General features: G+C 37.0%; 1 protein-coding gene across 1 annotated transcript in view; it reads left to right on the forward strand.

The window, feature by feature from the left end:
• MYBPC3 (myosin binding protein C3) overlaps window positions 1-21,150 on the forward strand; it is a 54,292-nt gene that overhangs the window by 2,743 nt on the left and 30,399 nt on the right. Inside the window, exons 2-14 of the mRNA XM_042813171.1 lie at window positions 5,703-5,969; window positions 8,779-8,874; window positions 9,122-9,208; window positions 9,357-9,505; window positions 10,449-10,566; window positions 11,340-11,388; window positions 12,055-12,099; window positions 14,017-14,073; window positions 14,771-14,773; window positions 18,994-19,017; window positions 19,646-19,812; window positions 20,614-20,746; window positions 20,974-20,976. Coding sequence (XP_042669105.1) covers window positions 5,703-5,969; window positions 8,779-8,874; window positions 9,122-9,208; window positions 9,357-9,505; window positions 10,449-10,566; window positions 11,340-11,388; window positions 12,055-12,099; window positions 14,017-14,073; window positions 14,771-14,773; window positions 18,994-19,017; window positions 19,646-19,812; window positions 20,614-20,746; window positions 20,974-20,976 — 1,198 coding nt within the window. The remainder of the gene's footprint in view (window positions 1-5,702; window positions 5,970-8,778; window positions 8,875-9,121; window positions 9,209-9,356; window positions 9,506-10,448; window positions 10,567-11,339; window positions 11,389-12,054; window positions 12,100-14,016; window positions 14,074-14,770; window positions 14,774-18,993; window positions 19,018-19,645; window positions 19,813-20,613; window positions 20,747-20,973; window positions 20,977-21,150) is intronic.

Genomic DNA, 21,150 nt, shown 5'->3' on the forward strand with positions numbered 1-21,150 from the left:
TACATGATGTTGCAACAATAAAAGGAAAAACGTAGCAGATAAATTTAAGTTAATGGGAAAAATGTGCATTACTAAATCAGAAAGAAAAGAACTGTGGCATTACTCACCCTCTCTGAAAATGAATGATGTTTCATTTTATAGGTTGAAGAATCCAGATTTTGAAGCTCAGATTAGGAAATTTTCTCAAAGGTCTAAAAGCACTTTGGCTATAAATACAGATAGACATATGTCATTCGATAATAATATACAACATTGCATAATGAAGAGCTGCCTATGGAATTTTAGTTGGAACATAGCTCCTCCTCCTACATTTTTAAGAAGTTAGCATGGTAAAGTACTGCTCAGCATTAAAATATTGGTCCACAATAATGAAGTTCTGTGTGCTACAGGAAATCAAAAATCAGTTACAATTTACACAGGGCTATTTTTTTTTTTTCTTAATTCAAGGTTCAAAGCAAGATCAATATTATTATTCGCATTTTACAGTGAGTGTGATGAGTGCATAGAGAGAGAGAAATGACTGGTTAGTGAAACTATTCCTTGCCTGTTGCTCATATTACAGGAATTTACAGTCTCAGCTGCTGAAGTAGGCAAGGAATGATAAGATTGAGTAGCTCAATAGCTTTTGGATCAAGGAATGATTAAGCTTGTAATTGCAAGAAGCCACTTAGGTCCTGACTGAGGAATGCACAGCATCTTTATATAGTTCCTCTGCGAGGAATTTACGAGCTCCGTTACTGAAGTCTGTTTATTCACAGTTTGGCTTTTATCTCAATGAAAGAACAAATGGTATAAAAGAAAAACTTGATGCCAAGTGTAGGCACTGAAACAAAGACACATTTTCAACATGAAGCCTTAACAAATTAGGGAAACTCCAAAAGCTAATGCTATCTTTTAATATTCAATCAATGTTGCCCATATAAAAATCTGGATATAAATTAAACAGAATGTAAAGTAAATTAACTCATCAACCATATATATTAGGTTCTCCTGTTTAATATCTTTAACAGATTTTATTTCAGAAAGACAGAAGTATTATTTCAAAGGCTAATTCTAACACACGTTTTCCTTAAGTGCTTAAATCTCCTCCATCATGAGTGATGAAAAGTTGAAGTCAGAGCTACTGGTCTAAAAAGCAAGATAAAATTTAGAAACAAAAGCCACAGCAGGATGGCACTTCATCGTTCTATCTAGATAAAACCACTCCTGTGAAATCCACATTTCTTTGATTTCAGGTACCTCACGTTTACTTTGAATTCAGAAATTATAAGGGAGCCTTCCCACTGCCCTTGGCTCTGGCAAGGCCTCACCTTGAATACTGTGTGCAGTTTTAGGTTCCTTGTTACAAGAAGGACATGGAGGCTCTGAAGAGTGTCTACAGAGGTGCAACAAAGCTGATGAAGGGTCTGGAGCACAAGTCTTATGAGGGGCAGCTGAAGGAACTGAAACTGTTTAATTTGGAGAAGAAAAGTTTCAGGGGAGACTTTATTGTTCTCTGCAACTCCCCAAAAGGAGGCTGTGGTGAGGGAGGAGGGTGGACCTGTTTTCCCAGCGATACAATGAAAGGTAATGGCCTCAAGCCATAGAAGTTCTGGTTGGATATTAGGAAAAGTTAATTTCCAGTAGAGTGACCTAGTATTGGGACAGGCTGCTCAGGGAGGTGGTGAAGTCACTGTCCCCGGAGTGTTTCGACAAAAGTGTAGATGTGACACTTGGGGGCACCATTTAGTGGGCATGGTGGGGATGGACTAGTTCAACTAGATGATTTTAGAGGCCTTTGCCAACTTTAATGATTCTATGACATAGATAATTGTATGATGGATGTGTCCAGAGCCTACTTCAGTTGTTACAGCACTCCTAAAGGATTGCTGCCATGAGCAACTTGTAGTAGGAGCTGCATGAGGTATAAAAAGATTCCTGCAAGACTATTTCAGACCACATGGAGCCTGCTTCCTATTCTGCCATGAGCAGAAATTTGCTGATTAAAGAAGTTACACAAAGTTCTTCACATTATGACACTAGTATTGTAGGAAAGTCTGGGATATGACAAATGAGGAGGAAAGTTAATTTCCTAAAGCAATTCCAGCTCCATTCTCCCCCCCCCCCCTCAAAATAATAAACCAAGCCCACACAAACATCCACAGCACTTAAATTCACCTTCCCTTCAACAATTCCTGGGAAAAACAGCTCTGGTAACTCACATGCATCTCTTCCCCTTGTCCAGCATTGCTATAGTGTTAGCATAAATGTCTCCACTCTCTCCCTTCATACTGTGTGGGTTAGAATCTCATGGAAGCAGGGAAGTGAAAAAACAGGAGGCAGAGGAGTTGGCTACTAAGTTATCATGTGCTTCAACCCAATGGCTGCTCAGCACATGCTAGACAGCAGTCTGGGTAAGCATGTGACAGTGCCTGACATCTGTCAGGGCCTGACAGGCACAAGAGGTGTAGATATTCCACAACATCACATGAGAGGTGTCACAGCTACTGGATTTTCCACAGGCTTGTAATGGTAGCATTCAAGAATGTTTTGAATAGCAAATAGATACGTGAAACTTAGAGAGACAGAGCTGGGTAGAAGCCAAATGCTGAAGTGAGAGAGATTTCCAAGGAAACGTGTTTTTGACAAAAGCAGGAAAAAGCAATGCTCTCAGGACAAGAAGCTTTAAATTGTGACATTTTGAGTCATTCCTGATGAGGCAATAGCTAGATGAGTCTGCTGTGATTGCATGAGGGAAAAAATATCTGGAAGTCAGATACATTTGTTACCTAAAGAAGCAGACACCTGGGAGGAGACTGAGAACAGATGATCTCTCACTGTTCCTTCTGCTAAGCTGCCCATTTTCCCCCCAAAATGGAAAAGGATGGAATTTCCAGCACATGCTTGTTCAGCAGCTTCTCTTCTGCAAAAAAGTAATTTCTATTAAAATCTTCAGCCCTACATTCCTACTCTTCCTTTGCATGCAATTAACAGTGGAAGTGGAAAGGGAGCATAGATGCATATACAGAGAGACACGACTTTGGGCAATGTCATTCACCGACTCTAAAACCTGCTGCAAGAAAAAGGCTCTTAGAATCTCCTTTATCTGTGAAAATGTGGGTACACAGGAATGGTTCTTCCTTTATTCTCATGGAAGTTCTTGGTACTTTCCAATTATATGCTTTAATGGAAACATTCACAATCATTTGAAGCAGGAATCCAAATAAATTAGTCTTTTGGCAGAGAAAGGAAAGAAAAAAGAAGACAGAGAGAATTACTCGTAAACTTCCACCTAACTATTTGGATTTTCCTCAAGTCAGAGACATGCTGTGGCTGTGAAGATTTCTCACTGTGAATATAGTTCTGTCCAGTGATTTTTTTTGTTGTTGAGCTACCTAAGAGCGCATGTCTTGAAACACTGCCATTTGGAGAGCAGAACATTTGCAGGCCACATTGTTGTTAAGTAATTAATATATTTATAGATTCTTTTGTGCTTAAATAGAAGAGTGATGATGATAGCACATGGAGAAAGAAAAAGGCCAATTTGCCACCGTATCTCCAGAGTCACAGGGAGAGGAGCCAGCTAATGGTTAGCTGGAGTGTTTCAGGAGTGAGTCCCAGAACTCACTTGGCTCTGCACTGTGTGGCTGCATGGACAACTTTAATTATTTTTCCAGTTCCTTGCATTAGAGTTGCAGTCTACAACAGCACTCACACATCTAGTCACAGTGACAGACTGCATCAAAGTACACTCTGGTGTGGCAATATATACTGAAGTGCAGTACTCCATCAAAGGATGTGCAGTTGATAACAAGCATCTGAGTATTATGCTAAAGCATAGTACTTTATAGTACTATATTATTTTAAGAGCAATTATATCACTTGCAGGCCTGAAATCAAGTAAATGGATGCAGGGATATTCCATTCCCAGCGGAAACTTCACACACATGCAGAATCCAAAAGGAGCTCATTTGAGGCTGCTATAGGCTTAGTGCAAAATAGATCTGTTTTCTCATGAGATTATAGAACGAGAGAAAATAGAGGGGAAAAAAAGAAAGAAAAACATATTTTAGGACTTCACATAACAAAGAAAAGTAAAATATATTACATCCTAAATTCTGATATTATTTGTAAGTCACTTTATTTGATGCTTAAGCATCTTTAAATTCTTTGCAAAGCAATGCCAGAAGAGTGCCTTGTATTATGACAAGAGTCCAAATGGCATCAGATGAAATCTTTGCTGGTGTAACCCTACTGAGGTCAGTTAAGTTACTTAGTCTAGCATATGGTACAGGAATGGAGATTTTGTGCAGATGGTATTATTAGTAACATACCACTTATGCTGACTAAAGCATCTGTTTGAACATGAGTATGAACAACTTCTTTAAAAAATATATCCTTCCATGCTATGTTCTCTTCATTTTTATAAAGTAGAATCAAAAGCTTAAGGCTAACTATAACTATCATTCTGGTGTTTAGGAAAGTTACTGTTGCCCAAGTAATAGAGCTACAGGTAATTTGCAGCAGAGGTCACAGATATGATAGAATTAATAATATTACATAAAAGCATGATTATAAAAGGATAAGTCAATAAAAAGATGACTAACTATACACAAGAAACATTTAATGCATGAATCAGTGTTAATTAAAGGTATTTTTATGCACTTATTCTGTATAAAATACCAAGGGGCGATTAGCAAAAGATAACAGAATTCATTAAGATGAAAACGTGAAAATGAAAAGTTTGTTTCAAAATAGAAAATCTAAATGAATAATTCAGGGCAAGGGAAATAGTAAAGTAGGTTACCTCATTAAAATCCAGCATTGAAGAATACACAGCTTGCTTTCAAATTCCCACCTACTGTGCTACTTTGATTGCATATGAGACAAAATGTTATTTGGTTTATGCATGTTCATTCCATGTATTAGTAATTTAATTATTTTTCATTATCAGCATCAAAAGCACTCCTTAAGACAGAAGAAATATTTTCATCCATTTTGTAATTTCATTAGATAACTAGTTGTCATAGAGTTACATAGGCAAGCACTTTAATACTGTACTTACTGTATTTCATATACTGAGTTTGAATGCAAACACCACTTTATACTATTAAGCTGGGATAAAATTAAAAGGCCATCATTGGAACATGAATCTCTTGCCACTATAGAAGACTCGATCAGGCAAAACAGAAATACTGAAAAGGAAACATTAATTTATAGTGGTGTATCAGGACGCAGGTTACTACTATGCTAACTGCAGCTTTGTTAGAGGAAAGGATCCTGATTCTTTTTAGCAACAGTATTAGACAAGCACTGGATCACAACCAAAAAGCCTATATAAAAAGAATTCCTATTTCTAAGCAAGACTGCATAAATTAACATAGAGAGCTTTGTAAGTAAAAATACATATCGTACCATCTTGTCATAGATTAAACACTCATGAAAAACTCAGAGCTCAGTACAGTAGAAAGAAGGACAGCAAGATGAGTTTGCTATCCATTACATTTTGTTTCATGACAATATGGAGAAATCTCAGTCAGAAATAGAACTGAGTAAATAGAGAGACAATTCCACAGCTTCCCCATGGAAAGTGTTATAATTTATATCTTGCAGGGGCAGATGGGAGAGAAAGGAGACAGCTGTTGCAGCCACAACAGCTGACTACACCAGATACACCACAATTGCAAAACAGATTTTAGTGAGCCCTCTCTCTTTTTTTTTAGTTTCTGCATTTACCAAGAAGCCGAAGACGACAGAGGTGACAGCTGGAAGCACAGCTGTGTTTGAAGCAGAGACAGAGAAAACCGGCATCAAGGTGAAATGGCAGCGAGCTGGCACAGAAATTACCAACAGTGAGAAATACGCTATCAAGGCAGAAGGAAACAAGCATTCACTGACAATCAATAACGTAGGAAAAGACGACGATGTGACATATGCTGTAATAGCTGGAACTTCCAAGGTCAAATTTGAGCTGAAGGTCAAAGAACCAGGTACACTGATCGCTAAACAATTCTATTTCATCATTACTTCTAGTCTGACATTCAAAATTCGTAAATGAGGCTGAAGGCATTAACTTAAAGAAAAATTTCTCTAGCAGCAATACATATGTTCTGCCATGTGATTTGAAGCTGCAGTAAGGTTTCCAAAATATACTCAATATTTAGCTAAGGAACACATTTCCTGTGGCTCAAACACCCATTTCCAATGACAGAAGTCCACAGTTGAGATCACAGAGGAAATCTCAATGCACTTCTTTACAATTCAACATCAAAAGCAAAGCAAAGCAAGTCTAACCTAATCTAAACTAAGATGCATGCATCTTAGGTCTGATATTTTTCTTAAGGATTACATTAAAATACAAAATTGTAGTAACTGACAAAGAATTTCAAGTTGCCTTAAGGCACACATACGTTCCTACAGAGTTCTCAAACTCACTAATACAAGCTCTTATTTTTTGAGTGACTTGAGCACAATAAGTAACGTTCAAAGCAACGAAGGTTGCTTTGAAAGTAATGCCTCATGTGTTATGATGGCCCATGATGTCAGAGGCAGATGATGGCAGCAGCAGTTAAACCTTCCCACCAGTATTTCATTTTGCTGCTGTGTGACAGATGGCATCAGAAGGGCAGTCCGAGAAAATGGCATCTGCCATGAGGTGTGTATGAAGGAAAGGTGTGTCATTAAATTCCTGTCTACAGAAAAAAACAGCACCCACTGGCATTCATCAACACTTGCTGAACATTTATAGAGACTCAACAGTAAGTGTTAGCACAGTGAGGCAGTGAGTGGTGTATTTCAGCAGTGGTCACCTCTGCTGGTGCAGATTTTTATGAGGGTGGTGTGCAGGCTCTTGTTCACTGCTGGCAAAAAGTGCATAACTAACAGTGATGACTATGCTGAAAAATTTTTGTTTTTGTAGCTTAGAGTTTGCACTGTCAAATAAAGTCACTGTGTTCTTTCTGTCTGTTGTATTTTCCATTGAAATAAACATGAGGCATTACTATTGGAGCGATGTAAGCAGCATTTATCACCAATCACTACTTTTTCTGTGTGCATTAAAGGAACAGTTGGATGAGAAATGGAAAAACTTCCCCAGGCTTTCCTGGGTAGATAAAGCCACTAAAGTATGAAATATTTCTAATCCCTTTCTTTTCCTCCAAAACCTTTAGTCTCCATTCAGCACTTCCAGTACTTTGCTTTCTGATATTTCTGATGCTTTCTGACAAAAAAAAAAAAAAAAAAAAAAAAGAAAAAAATAAAAAAGAAGCAGCAACTGTATCATGATGTTAGTGAGTTCTTTTGGTCAGCTGAAAAGACACAAACATTTAACAGAAGACAAGATATCCTGTTCCAGCAACAGTGCATGACAGATTACGAGGAAGGGCTAATCCTCATATGGATTAGGACAATTTAACAGTTGTCAGAGCATATAACAGCATATTCTTGCTGGCTTTCTCACTGACAAAATAAAAAGGTACACATTATACTAGTTGTGTGGTTCTCGCTATCTTTTAAGTTAGTTCCAGATAGAATCCGCTACATGTAGAGAGCCTCAAATAGCAGAGTTACTGAATTTGGAGTTGGAATTGTGGTCTAAAAGATCTGCGCCTTTTATAAACATAAATTGGTAGAAGAGATATGAGGATGCCAAAATGAGACAACTTTCCTGTGTTTGTCATATGCCGATGCCTCAAAATAAGCCTTTTCTAAATAGTTACACGTGTAAGTTATAAGATATATATCTCCACAGTTAGGATAACTTAGTTCATTACAGTAAAAATTGAGTTAAAATTGGACTAGATCCAAAGGGATACTCTCCAACAAAAGCTAAAAATCACACTTCTCTCTTAAGATACAGATTTACAGTGTAAAAGGCATACATTTTCTGAGAGTGGGGTTGACCCATCATGGTATGTTCTCATTTTGTCTTGGTTTTTTCATATCTTAGTTAAGATTAAATTGTAAAGAACAACTGGATTAATCATTATTATTTTCACAAACAAAAATCATTTCAGCTTTTCATTATCAAAACTGCAGAAACTGTCTTGTCACCTGTCCAGACACAGCCATTATTCTCTGGCACAACATTGCCAGATTCCTCTGGTGGTAAAGACACTGCAAATAGATGAGAAACTGCACACAGGACTTAAGTGAGGGATAAGCAAGGCCCTTTGGAAGTTTCTTTGCTACCCAGGAGGGAAAAAATATTTCAGCAACTGGATAAGTTCAAGAAATTCTACTTCCCTTCCTCTGTCATAGTTGCTGCTTCTTCAAACATTTCTGTGCTCAAATATTTCTACCTTCTCTACTTCACCAAATGAACTTGCCTGAATTTGTCTGTAAGATCGTATTTTAACTCAGGGGACATAAATTCCCAGAGCAGCAAATGACAGAAGGAATCTCTCTGACACTATGGCAAATAGTGTCTAGATCTTCTTGCAAACTACTGGATCCGCTGTGTTTAGGGCATTACATTCACACACAGAACAAAGTGAAATCTCATGAAAAAGCAAAGCCTTCATAAAGATTATAAATGCATCACTTTTCATTACTTTTTTCTATTTTTTCTATAAATGAGGCTAAAACAGAACTAAGCATCAGCTGACAAGTTTCATTCATATCAAGAATGTAGAATTAAAAAATTCAGATATTAGCTCTTTCCCACCTCAGCAAAGAGCCTTACCATCCAGCTGCCAGAAGGCACTTTCTCCTAACAGCAAATCTTCTAAGTTCTAGAAAACATGGAAGATTTATTCAGAAAGAAAGCATTCTCTAATTTAGGTTTACATTCATTTGCAGAAAAGAGTGAGCCAGTTCCTCCTGCTGAAGCTTCTCCTGCCCCAGCTGCCTCAGAGTTGCCTGCTCCACCGGTAGAAAGCAACCAAAACCCAGAAGGTAATAAAGAACTACTGCTGTTATTTTAAGTGTGATACATAACAGAAGGGAAGAACTGGAACAGGAAATCCTTGCAGTAAGTGAGGTAGACACCAGGAGAGTGCTAGTATTAGATGACAGAGAATAATGAATCTCAGAATCAGAAGAAACATACTGAGACATTTTGAAATGACTTAAATTTATTGTATAGGTCATAACAGAAGCTGATGCAGGAAGTCCTAACTAGTAACTCTTGTGTTTGATGCAGTTCCACCTGCTGAGGCTCAACCAGAAGAGCCTGTAGACCCTATTGGGCTCTTTGTGACACGACCTCAGGATGGAGAAGTTACTGTTGGTGAGTACAAAATCTAAGTCAAGTTGCAAACTGCACCTTCTGCCTGATTGTTTATCTCTCTACTAAGGGATTACTGCAGTGACGTAAAAGATAGACTAAACAAAATAACATTGCTCATAATCTTATTTTATCCTACTTGCCTTACAAGGTGGAAACATCATGTTCACTGCCAAAGTTGCAGGTGAGAGTCTGCTAAAGAAACCGTCAGTGAAATGGTTCAAAGGAAAGTGGATGGACCTGGCAAGCAAAGTGGGGAAACATCTCCAGCTGCGTGACAGCTATGACAGAAACAACAAGGTGCAACTGATAGCATAAGATTCTTAGCCTTGTATATATTAATTTTTTTATGTGGGGAAAATATAAAATTATCAGGAAATGTTTTAATATTGAAGTACCCAAAGCTCCACACAATGTTATATTTATGCTTGCACATCCATATTTTGACCATGCAGATAAGAGACAAGCACTACATTCAGACTCTTTTGTTTACTTTATCTATGGTGAGAAAATACACAGAGGACTGGGGAAGTATTCTTAAGCAGAATATTTTACCTTCCTCTCAAGTAATACATTCTGATTATATTTAAGAGAAAACAATAAATCAGACATATTTACATATGATCTGTCATATTTCTACACAGATTAAGCATTCAACTATTTATGTTGGAATTTAATTTTCTCTAGACTAATTTAGGTAGCTAAGCAATTTCTTCCACAAAAATGTCCGGGAGACACAAGAGAAACAGGAGAGTCAGAGCCATGGCGTCTCATCCCATATGCTATATGAAGCACTACCACCCTCTTCTGGAGGCAACAGAACACAGTTGCACACGAATAAAAGAGCCACCGATTTTGCTGAATTTTTAAATGTACTGCACATGTTTTGGATAGAGGCTGTATTTGTTTAATGAAAGCTCTACTGCTGTTTCCAATGTACAAGAAGTTACCATACGTAATGACTGCGCACACCGGTGCATCAGTATGGTTTGCTAATGTAACATTATATTCTCTCACAGACCCGTACCAATTATACTCTTATTTTTCTGCTCTCACTGAATTGGGAATATGTAATTTTTATGACAGTAATGTGTCACACATTCAGGATGTTCTTAATCCTAAAAGGAAATGAAAATATTTAATCACTTGTCACTTATTTGCTTTTATGCCTTAAAATGCTGTATTCTTTCTCTCTCTCCTTCAGCATTTCATTTTTTAACTTAGAAACTGGTCTCTGTTCTAGGTGTACATATTTGAAATGGAAGTCATAGAAGCTAATATGACTTTTGCAGGAGGGTACAGATGTGAGGTGTCTACCAAGGACAAGTTTGATAGTTCTAATTTCAACCTGACAGTGAATGGTAAGATGAACTCCTGCCACCTCCTTTCTTACTTGCACTTTTTTTTCTTCCTGTATGTCCATCAACAATTCCTTCAGGCACACAGCAGTTATTAGAGAAGCATCTGAAGTATAGATCTGAAGAGCTTACACTTACAAAGGCCTAGATGATAATTAGGATGGGTTGGCAGAGATATACAGCATTAGAAGGAACACTCGGATGTCACTCTAGTCAAAACTGGAATGCTCTTAAAGACAGTACACAGCAAGGTACAAAGCAGCCCAAGTGCTTTATGGCTTTTTCCGGATTTCAGGAGATTAGAACAGAGTAAGCAGGTTAATTCTATGCAATATCCTACATGGAGTTTCTGTACATTGTTACTCATTGCCAGGAATTGACCTTTGCTTTCAGGGGGTGAATAATAACAGACAGTTATTTTCTAATAGTTTTCTCACTGGAGTTTCAAAATACTCTGTGAAGCTAGCATTGAAATTAAAATTTACCGGCAGAGGAATTAACAAACAAGAAGGAAGAGAATGTTATGTTGCAGACAATTATGGAGCATGAGACAGAATTAAGCTACACATAATTAAACACCACATATTGAAAGCAAACAGTCACAGTTATATGCTTAAAGCTACTGCTCCAATCCTCCAGTATGTGACTGATCACAATTTACAATGTAAGAATTTCTGAATAAAATAACTGAAAAGCTTTTTAAATACCACTGTATTTTTTCATTATTTTGACGTGTCTGTCATCCCACGCTCATTTGTCACTCTTTGTCATATCAGAGGCACCAGCAAGTGGAGAAATGGATATTCGTGCTGCCTTCCGACGCACGTGAGTATGTATGGTAGAAACTTACATAGACTGGTTTATATTTCCATGCAGAATTCATCACTGTCCTAGACAAAGATTAATTAAAAGCAAAGCTGTTGTATCAACAAGCACAAAGATGGGGATGTTTATTAAAATATTTCTACTATTAAAATACCATCTAGGAATCATCTAAATAATTCAGACTTTGTACTAGCATGGTTACATCATGCTTTTCTTAATTATGCAGTTGATAATGTCTAACATTTTATGAATTCTAGCATTAACAACATCTGTTTTTTCATTGTGAAGTATTTCTTCTCTCTTTGTACAAGTTGGTTTCCACTTTAGTTTTTCATGTATTTTTGCTAAGTTATTAGACCAAGAACATTCCAACAGACATCAAGTTCTCTAACATAGGGGAAAATTTAATCAGCCAGCCTTGCAGTGATGCCTCAGAGAGCATTCGCTGCACAGCTGCATTGTGCTAATTTCACTGCAGTAGAATTAGGCTTTCAAGAGTTTCTCTTCTTGCAAGCAGGATTAAAAGAATTATTTCAGAATCATTTGAGAGTGAGTACGTGAGCAGCTTCAGACTGCTCAGATTTTTAGCTCCCTCTTTAAGAAGGAAGCCAAATACAAAACAGAACTATTTAAATCTGAAGCTCTGTGTTTGATACCCTCACTCAGGAGCCTGGCAGGAGGGGGCAGACGGATGACTTCAGCCTTTCTCAGGTAGTCTCTGACTGTGTCAGTAGACAAATTAAAGCCTAACAATGAACTGTCTCTCTCTGATCAGGAAAAGGATTAAAAAAAAAAACAACAAAAAACAACAACACAGAACTGGATTCACTTTTGATTATAAACAATTTCACAATAAACAATGGTTTACAGTATTTAGTGCTACAGGAGACTGTATGTAGAATGTAGAATGTATAACAGTAAGTAGTAGTATAAGTGTAAGATACTGAAAACTGTAGTTTGATAGTTCAGTGAGAGGCAGATTCATCACAAAAAACAGCACGTGTTTGGCAAGTAGCATCTTCACGCAAACTTCAAATGATATGCATGCCTGCCCTTCTGTTCTACATTTTTTTCTCTTGACTGATCATATCCTAACCAAATTTTCTCAAATAAATGTATCAACTCATATGTGTGTAAAAATCTATTGTTTCCTGCCACACTCTCCATCCTAATTTATCATTAAATTTCCCTCCTAACTCTTTTGGTCCTGATGTCTTCTACAGTCAATTTAAAAGCTTGAGATGAGATTTAACTCAACACACGCTAAAGCAATTATTAAAGCTGTACCTTCCAGAAGAGCTAAACATCGAGGGGCTTTCCTGAAAATCTGATTGTAATTACCATCTTGGAAGTAATAACATGACTAATTCCCCTCACACCTCTAGATTCTGCTTTCCTGAATATTTACTCAGAAGCAGCCCTTTCAAATCTGATGTTATAATAGAAATTTCTGTATATATTTTATGCCTGCAACCATTGAAAATGTGCTCAAAGCAGGAAACACAGTGGCCAGAAATGTACTTCCTTGCTTGAATGTTATAACAAGAAAATTATCCTTTCTACTACTGTACTATCTTGAAAGTAATCACAGAAGTAAAAATGATACTTTCTTAATAGGAAGTTCTCACAGCTTATTTAAAACAGCAGTGATTCAAAATAAATATGCTTTTGAATTGTTATTTTTTGTCACCAACCTTTCATTGTCGAGCAGCACTGAAAAACTTGGCACTTCCTTCCCTTCTATCTTTATCACCAGTAGAATGTCCATGCTTTATCTGCTGAGGCCATTTTCCTACATATTTTTATATTTGTTCATGCCATATCAAGTTCCCCTTACGTTCTGCTGCAGGTCTACAGACAGATTGGTATTTTCTGATGTAACTAGCACTGTTTCATCAGAGAGACTGTTATTTCGACTACCACTAGTTCAGCTGAAAGAGTAATTTCTGTATATGCATTAATTAAAGATCAGGTGCTGCTATGGGAGGAATCAGAACGCTGTGAGATGGCATTGCCAAATTCTCGTTCTCATAAATCAGTTCATCACAACATTATTTGTCATGATACTTCTTGAGCAATTTAAAACCTGAGATGAGGTTCAAGTCAGATGACAGAATTCTTACTTTTGCTCTCCCAAGCACCAACAATGTGATACTTCTTTCTTTATAATGAACTCTGGAATCACAAGGAGACTTAATAGAAAAAAAGCTGGCATAATAGCAAAAATAATTGTCATTTTCAGCTTTAGAAAGACGGGTTTTCTGCAGGTCCATACTATAAACAATACGCATATTTCTGAAACTACAGCTTTCTAAAAGCACCAGTGAGTCTAAAGGAAAGCTTCTGTAACATCAGTAGGAGAGCAAACACATTCCAGACCAACAGGACCACCTAAATAATACCCTGTACAATTCTCCTTATAATCAGTAAATTTCTTAAACCCGTATGAAGGTCAGTACAGACTAAACACCTAATTAAGTCCTCTGCCACGACAGAGCAAATTCCAAACTCTTTCCAAACCTTTCTACTGTTCTCCTACACAGAACATATCTTCTACATCACAATATAGTTTTACAAACTGTTTCCATTTCCTTCGGAAACTAATTAAGTTCTTCTGTTACTACACAGTACTGAGGGATCTGAAGAATCTGGAGAGTTGAATTTTAGTGCCCTACTCAAAAAGAGGTGAGTAAAACTTCATTATTTTTCGAGATGTAAAATTATCAGCTTCTCTGGAATAACTGAGAATGCCAGAAGTAGAGTAAGTGGAAGTTTCCTAAGTTTAGAATCCTTGTAGCTTTTCTAAAAAGCAGCTCTGGCTAGAAAAAAAGATGACAGGTAATTCAGTTTCCCCAAATATTGAAGATTTGCTGCATTCTTGCTGGGTTTACAGTAGAGAAAAAAACAGAAAGGATTCCCTCCTACCCCCAAGGAAAGCGTGGAGCCTAGGACAATTATTTGTTTCCACCACCATTTTTTCACTTCAAAAATTAAAATTACAATACATATCTATAAGACTGCCATACTAAGAACTTTCTGTTCTAAGTTTTTACAATACATGGCAGGGCAGAGCCAGAAAGAGAAGCATTTTTATTAGATATTTAATGTTACTATTATTATTATACTGTACAGCTATATATTAGACACACTATACCTATTTACTATATAGAGAAATTCCATGTTGCATACATATTATACAACATACTTTACTATTTTGATTTCAAGTCCAATTTCTTATTTTCACTTTCACTTTCTTTTGTGAACTTTCTTCTTCCCATTGTCATCCTTCTTTGGCACAACTGTCTTCACAACCTCTCTATTTATGTTTTTCTTTTTACCACCATTGTAATCTGGATGTTTTGGATTCCACTGTTGGCATCAGAGAGTAAGATTTCTACTTCTTTTGATTATAAATGCATGGCTCACACTGAATATAGGAAACATTCAGTTTGAAACAATGCATGCGTTATTATCTTACACGTAGAATGTGACAAAAATTAGATGGTATGAAAGAAAGTCACCTGCTGCCAATTTTTTGAGATAGAAATGTTTTTAATCAGTTAGTAGAAATTAATGTATTTTCCTGTCCTTTGTTTTTCACCATCACTTTCTTTTATAAGGATATGTAAATAGTGCTTTAACACACAAATTTTCTCAATAAGCTGTTGCTTTAAATTCCCATTATTATAGCAACTGAAAATGGGAAGCTTCTTGTTGATCCCACATCATCTGCCTGATCTACGCGCTAGTGTCAATCAAATTGCTCTCAAGCTTTACTGCATTCATCATTCATCATTAAATATGTACAGTGAACATACTACTAAAGTAACTTATCCATAAATGTACAGACTTCTTCATTACAAAATAATAATTCATATTTCAGGCAAAATTTCCATTGCTCATTATCATCCATTACTGCAGGCATGCTTCCTTCTGATTATTGTCCATGGTCGCTCTCTCTTTCTGTCTCCTGAAGTTACTGTAGCTATTTGTCACATGACTCATGTTTTGCAAATATACATAGCCAGGATAAGTTCTCACAATCCGTGACTTAGTGAACTTGTGAACCTGTGCTCAGTTTCTCTTCAGGTGCTCGTATCACTGCTTATGAGATGCACTCTAACTTCACAAAAGTAAAGACTCAAACCATACAGACATCTGAAGTCAGACATCTGACTTTGGAAAGCAATAAAGCCTCAATAGCATTGCAGCTAGCTTATCTAAAGCAAGCCCCACATTATGTGTGACCTCTGAAAAATATATCCAACTAGAAGTGCATTCTGGTTTTGCAGTAACACTACCGACCAGAACCCTCAAAGGGGCCAGCTGGAAGAAGAAAGTACAACAATCAAACTTCCTATAACTGATATTGATATCAAACTTTCTTGTTTCATCATGAACCCCAGAGACGTTTGAGACAAAAAGTGAATTACTTTTTTTTTTTTTTTTTTGTAATTTTAAAGTAAGGAAAATACACTTTCTGAATAATTGCAGTAACCAAAACTGAGAGCTCTAACACAGTAGTTGTACATGAATCCTACATATATATAAAAGGGAAGAGAACTAGTGACCTCTTTTTTGAAGTTTTGAATAAATGGAGACCAACGTAAAAAAATTACGCGTTCCTAATTTCTGTTGAGTAAACATAGAACTCTAAAAAGTAGCAAATGTCACCAGTATTTCCAGCAATGTTCAATTTGATTATTTAACTATTCAATATTTGTTAGACAAAAATAACTTCACTGCATTCTATCATTGTTTTTGACCCTTTGTGAGTTACAAAATTTCCTGTTTTGGTAACTTAAGCACACTGTTAAATTCACTGTTCCTAGTTGTTCTTCACAGTTGCTTTAGAAGTAATTTGTGAGTCCTTCAGACTTTGCACACTACAGGCTGAAAACTGCTCCTATGTTAAATGAGAACTGAAAGGCATACAAACTTACCATGGAATGAAAGTGTTTTTCATTAGAATAGGACAGATAAAAAGGACCTCATGCTGAGGAACTTTAAAGAGCTATGCAGATTCAAAAAGAACTGAAGACTGTTCTACCACTTCTGCTTTGTTCCTCCCTTTTTACAAGTGCCCTCAATCCAGAGGTAATGAACATTCTCTCTATAATAGGAAGAGCTTCTTTTAATATTATATCTCTTATCACTGTAATTTAATTAACTGGTGTTGACATACAGATGTCATGGGCCAAGGAGAGGTCACTGGGAAGAGGAAGGGAACAGCTGTCATAGAGCTATTAAATGGGAAAGTGAGCAGAGACCTTGAAGGAGGTGACAGCTGACAGGGTCCATTCAGTTGACAGTAATGGGATAGGAAGGAACCATCTCTGGGATGTACAAAACTATTTTTAACCCTTCCACATATGTTTAAAACATATCAGCTGCATATTCCATTTACAGCAGATCCACTAAGCTCCATCTTAACGGTCCCAAGTGCATAGTTAATGTATGAGGTGATCATCCTTGTTAAGGATCCCCAATATCAAGGAGAATAACTTAAGTGTGGGAGAAACTCTGAGAGTCCAAGCTCTCAGTTACTTTTCATACACCATTTAGTTCTTACTGACAGCACAAGAGTACAGCCTACGTCCTTCTGGAATCAAAAAGAATGTTTTAAAAAACAAAATGGTGAGAAGGCATACTGGGATGGTGAAGCCTTTACCTATAGGCAGAGAATGGGTTTCGTTTTTTTCTTTTTGAGAATCCAGTTCAACACTACACAAATGATAATGTTTAACTTTTAGTACCATTTTGTACAAACGTACAAGTTATAAGCTTTCTCCTCTAATTACTGTAAATACTGCTATTTCCTATTTCTTTTATTTCCACTCGCATGCTACTAAGCAGTACTGCCAGACCTACAAATGGGATGACACTGAGTAATGGAAAAGTTAAAGCAAAAATTAAGGAGGTCTTTTCAATAGCGAGATATATTAGGCCAGGCATGTCCAACCTGCAGTTCCTGCCCACTGCCTCCAGCAGCTCTTCCCCACAGAGTGGCCCCAGGGCACACACCCATTGCTCAGCAACAACCAAATCCTCCTGTGTGCTATTAACACTGTGTTGACTGAAACCAGGGTACGGGGAGGGGATTGCTGTGCAGCACTGACTCAAGTGATGGCAAACAATTGTATGCATTTTGATATACTGGCTTAAAAAAGTGCTCCGAACAGCATTGAATATCCAAGCCCTGCTTTCAGGTTTGATAAAGGAGTTTGAGAAGAGGTTCCAAGATCATAAAAAAAAAAAAAACAGCATCAGCAAATTTTCAAATGGAATGTATAGAGTTGCAATCAGATATTCAACACAAAAGTGTGATGCTGTTTTTACCAAACATTCATAAGCACTCTCTTAGAAAAATATCCTTTGCTTCACAGCCACATCTTATTCACGTGATTGCTCTTTGTCAGTGTGCACATTTGTCAAGTCAGTGTGAACAACTGTCAAGGATGAAGTACAGGAAGATTAAATTTCATCAAAAATCTCTCATGAACACCTTGAGAGCACACTAAGAATTGCAACTGAACAAGACTGTCACATTAGTTTCACAAAAATAAGGTCAAATATCCCATTAGCTTTTTGGTTTTGTTCCTCTCTTTTTTTTTTTCTTAATATTTACCAAAAAATATCAAAAATTAAAACTTCAGTTCAAACTTCAGATACACTGTCAGTCCAGTGAGTGCTAGTGAAGACTTAATGTTCAGTGAGATAAACTACTCCACAGATAAAGACTTTGCATGCCATACTTCAGCTTGCATTCACTGAGCTGAAAGCCTCTTCTGTTGTCTCCCTTCTCCTGTTCAAGAACAACAATGACGGTGGAAACGTTAAGCACTGACTGCAGTACTTTAATGACCATAACATTCTTGATACAAACAAGACCATTTTGGTCAGTCACAACACTGTTAAAACATTTGGTTACAACTATGGCCTAGACTGACGACAGTCGTGCTTTGTTATGTAGTCAAATTCCTCATAAATTCTTTTCCTGAAAGAAATAATTCTCCATTGGATAACAAAGATAATCCTTCCATAATCCTCCACTTTTCTCAACATTGCCTGCTGCATAAGTGGTCTGCATGCTGGGGTTTACCACTATACATGACTTTACTAAATGAGTGTGCTTCACTGCAGTGGAATCTGCTTGGTCCTGGCAACATCAGAAACAATCACCACAAGAAGTTTAGGAAAAGTAAAGAAAACGTTACTGCTTCTCTCCATTCTGTTTGTCAAACAGTATCAGGCAACAGACCCAAGAAGACAGAGCAAATTAGAGCTACTTACTTCCCTATAAGGTCATTTGCCATCATTAGGAACAAGCAGAAGGGTTTGCACTCGCAGCTTAAAATATGGAGTGGAACTGTACAAACTGAGTGAGATAATTTCACATCACTAGGGAACAGCACTTTTCTTAAGGCTATTTCAGAGCTTTTGCACAAGCACCTTCATCTCCCTGCTGCTAAAGTACAGGCTTATTCTGCTAAAGGTGAAGATGACATTCATGACTCTCTTGTATTAATGCATTATGCCCTCTTTCTTGCTATTGGGATGCTGCACGCTTTTCTGAACGCTTCTGTTCATCGTTCCTGAGTTCAGCAGTTTCCTGCGCACTGCAAGTCGGTAAGACAGCATGGGTTACACCAATTTCTTTTCTATTTCTGATTTTTTTAATTAAAAAAACATGATGACAGGGAAAAAACAAAAACAAAACCTTCCCCAGCACCAGAGAACCTATTTTTCCTCTTGGTTTTGCTAAATCAAACACTGATTCTCCTGTAATCACCAGTTCTTTGGTTAAATCATAAAATAAGTATACTGTTGTAAGTATTGTCTCATTGCCAGTACTCAACATTGCCTTTGCAAAAAATAATAGATATTTTAATAATCCCACTGAATTAGCAAATAGGAAAAATGTCCTGAGAAAATTGCTTGTTTCCTATTAAAACAAACCAACTGCCTTCTTTCTAAGGCATTCTCAGGATATCGGCTTGCACAGCCAAGTTTTGTGTACAGTCATCACAGAGCAGTAAGTCTTCTGTGTTTCAATCCCTCACTGTTAAGGGAAACTAAAATTTACCTGCCTTGGCTATTACACAGTAAATCCTTCAGGATAGCATTTGAATTTTAATCATCACAAATAAATATATTTAAGTAAAACTAACCTGCCGTACAATTTTTTTTTAATTTTTGATGATAATATAGTAAATATAGACTATTTATTAAGAAACAGCTTCATCTTTTTTTGCAGAGGTGATGGAAAAAGTGATTCACAACCTGATGTTGATGTCTGGGAAATCCTGAGGAAAGCTCCTCCTTCTGAATACGAGAAAATTGCTTTTCAGTATGGTATCACAGATTTGCGTGGGATGCTGAAACGCCTCAAACGCATTAAGAAAGAAGAGAAAAAAAGTACAGGTTGGCAAACTGTATTTCTTCCAAAATCTATGTGTCAGTATATTCCTGTCTGGGAGCTCTTCAGATATCAACTGGACAGCAGCCAGACAGAAGAGCATGAGAAATATGAGTGTTGCACAGTTTCCTGTTCCAATTGTTTCATGGTCTTTATATGTAAAATAGTGATAACCAAAGATCAGAGCTGTGCCCAATGCTCTGGTCTACTCTGCTCTGAAACCCTGGGTGTTTTGAACCTTCTCATTCTACAGGTTTCTTCTGCTCTGACCCTTATCTTGAATACAAAACAAAAACAACCCAAAAACCAGTCAGTACATCAGACATCAGTGATACATTTAAACAACTTAATTTCCATGGGGAAGGTTTCTTAAAAACATTTGAAGCACAATACATTTGGGATTGAGACTTTTCTAGTCTTGTCAAGTATTAACTAAGTAATTTTAAATCATTTGTTTTAAAAGTCTGAAGCAGATAAATTAAATTCCCTTTCATTAGTACTGAGAAGATCATTATCATCCTTCTATAGGCTCACTTAGCTATAACTTCCCCAAGGATATGCTGAAGTACATATTTACAACTGATTTGAAACATGCTACTTGGCTCATTTTACCTTGATAATACACGCTTTCATCCTATAAACAGTACAAGAACAGAGAAAAGGAAACTGTGAAAATGAAAACATGGATGCAGAAAGTGGAAAAGGTGGAGAAGGTTTAGGATGACAGTAAACAAAAGACTCTTCCTGACAGAGATGCAACAATAGTATTAATATAGTTATTTTTTTAAAATCATTATGCATCTTAGCATTCCTCAAGAAACTGGATCCTGCTTATCAAGTGGATAAAGGACAAAAGATTAAATTAATGGTCGAAGTTGCCAATCCAGATGCTGATGTGAAATGGCTGAAGAATGGACAGGAGATCCAAGTGAGCGGCAGGTAAACAAGAACAGGAATACAGTAAGAAATGGGCTGCAGCATGGACAAGGTGGAAAAACAAGTTATTCCTAGAAAGACATGAATGAAAGGATAAATAAAATAGGGAGCTGTAAAGAAATCTACATGGTACATAAATTTGGGGCGAGTTTACTGTTCTCATGGCTGTTTCTTTTCTTTCCTGTGCTCTATCTACATGTGGAATGGGATAATCACATCTACCTACCCAGCAAGTAAGTTCTCTAATTATGCTCTACTGTTTATGTATCCACTTTTGTATGATACGGGATATTCTTTACTGTAGATTGTTTGTAAAATCTAATTCCAATGATTTGATGCTAAGCAGTGCCAAGAAATTTTAATGGCAGCCACATCTGCCGTATGGCTGCATTCGAAAAGCATGTAGA

This window comes from Centrocercus urophasianus, unplaced genomic scaffold, assembly GCF_019232065.1.
Source record: "Centrocercus urophasianus isolate 14NV4802_14NV808 unplaced genomic scaffold, USGS_Curo_1.0 seq_14, whole genome shotgun sequence".
NCBI classification, from domain to species: domain Eukaryota; kingdom Metazoa; phylum Chordata; class Aves; order Galliformes; family Phasianidae; genus Centrocercus; species Centrocercus urophasianus.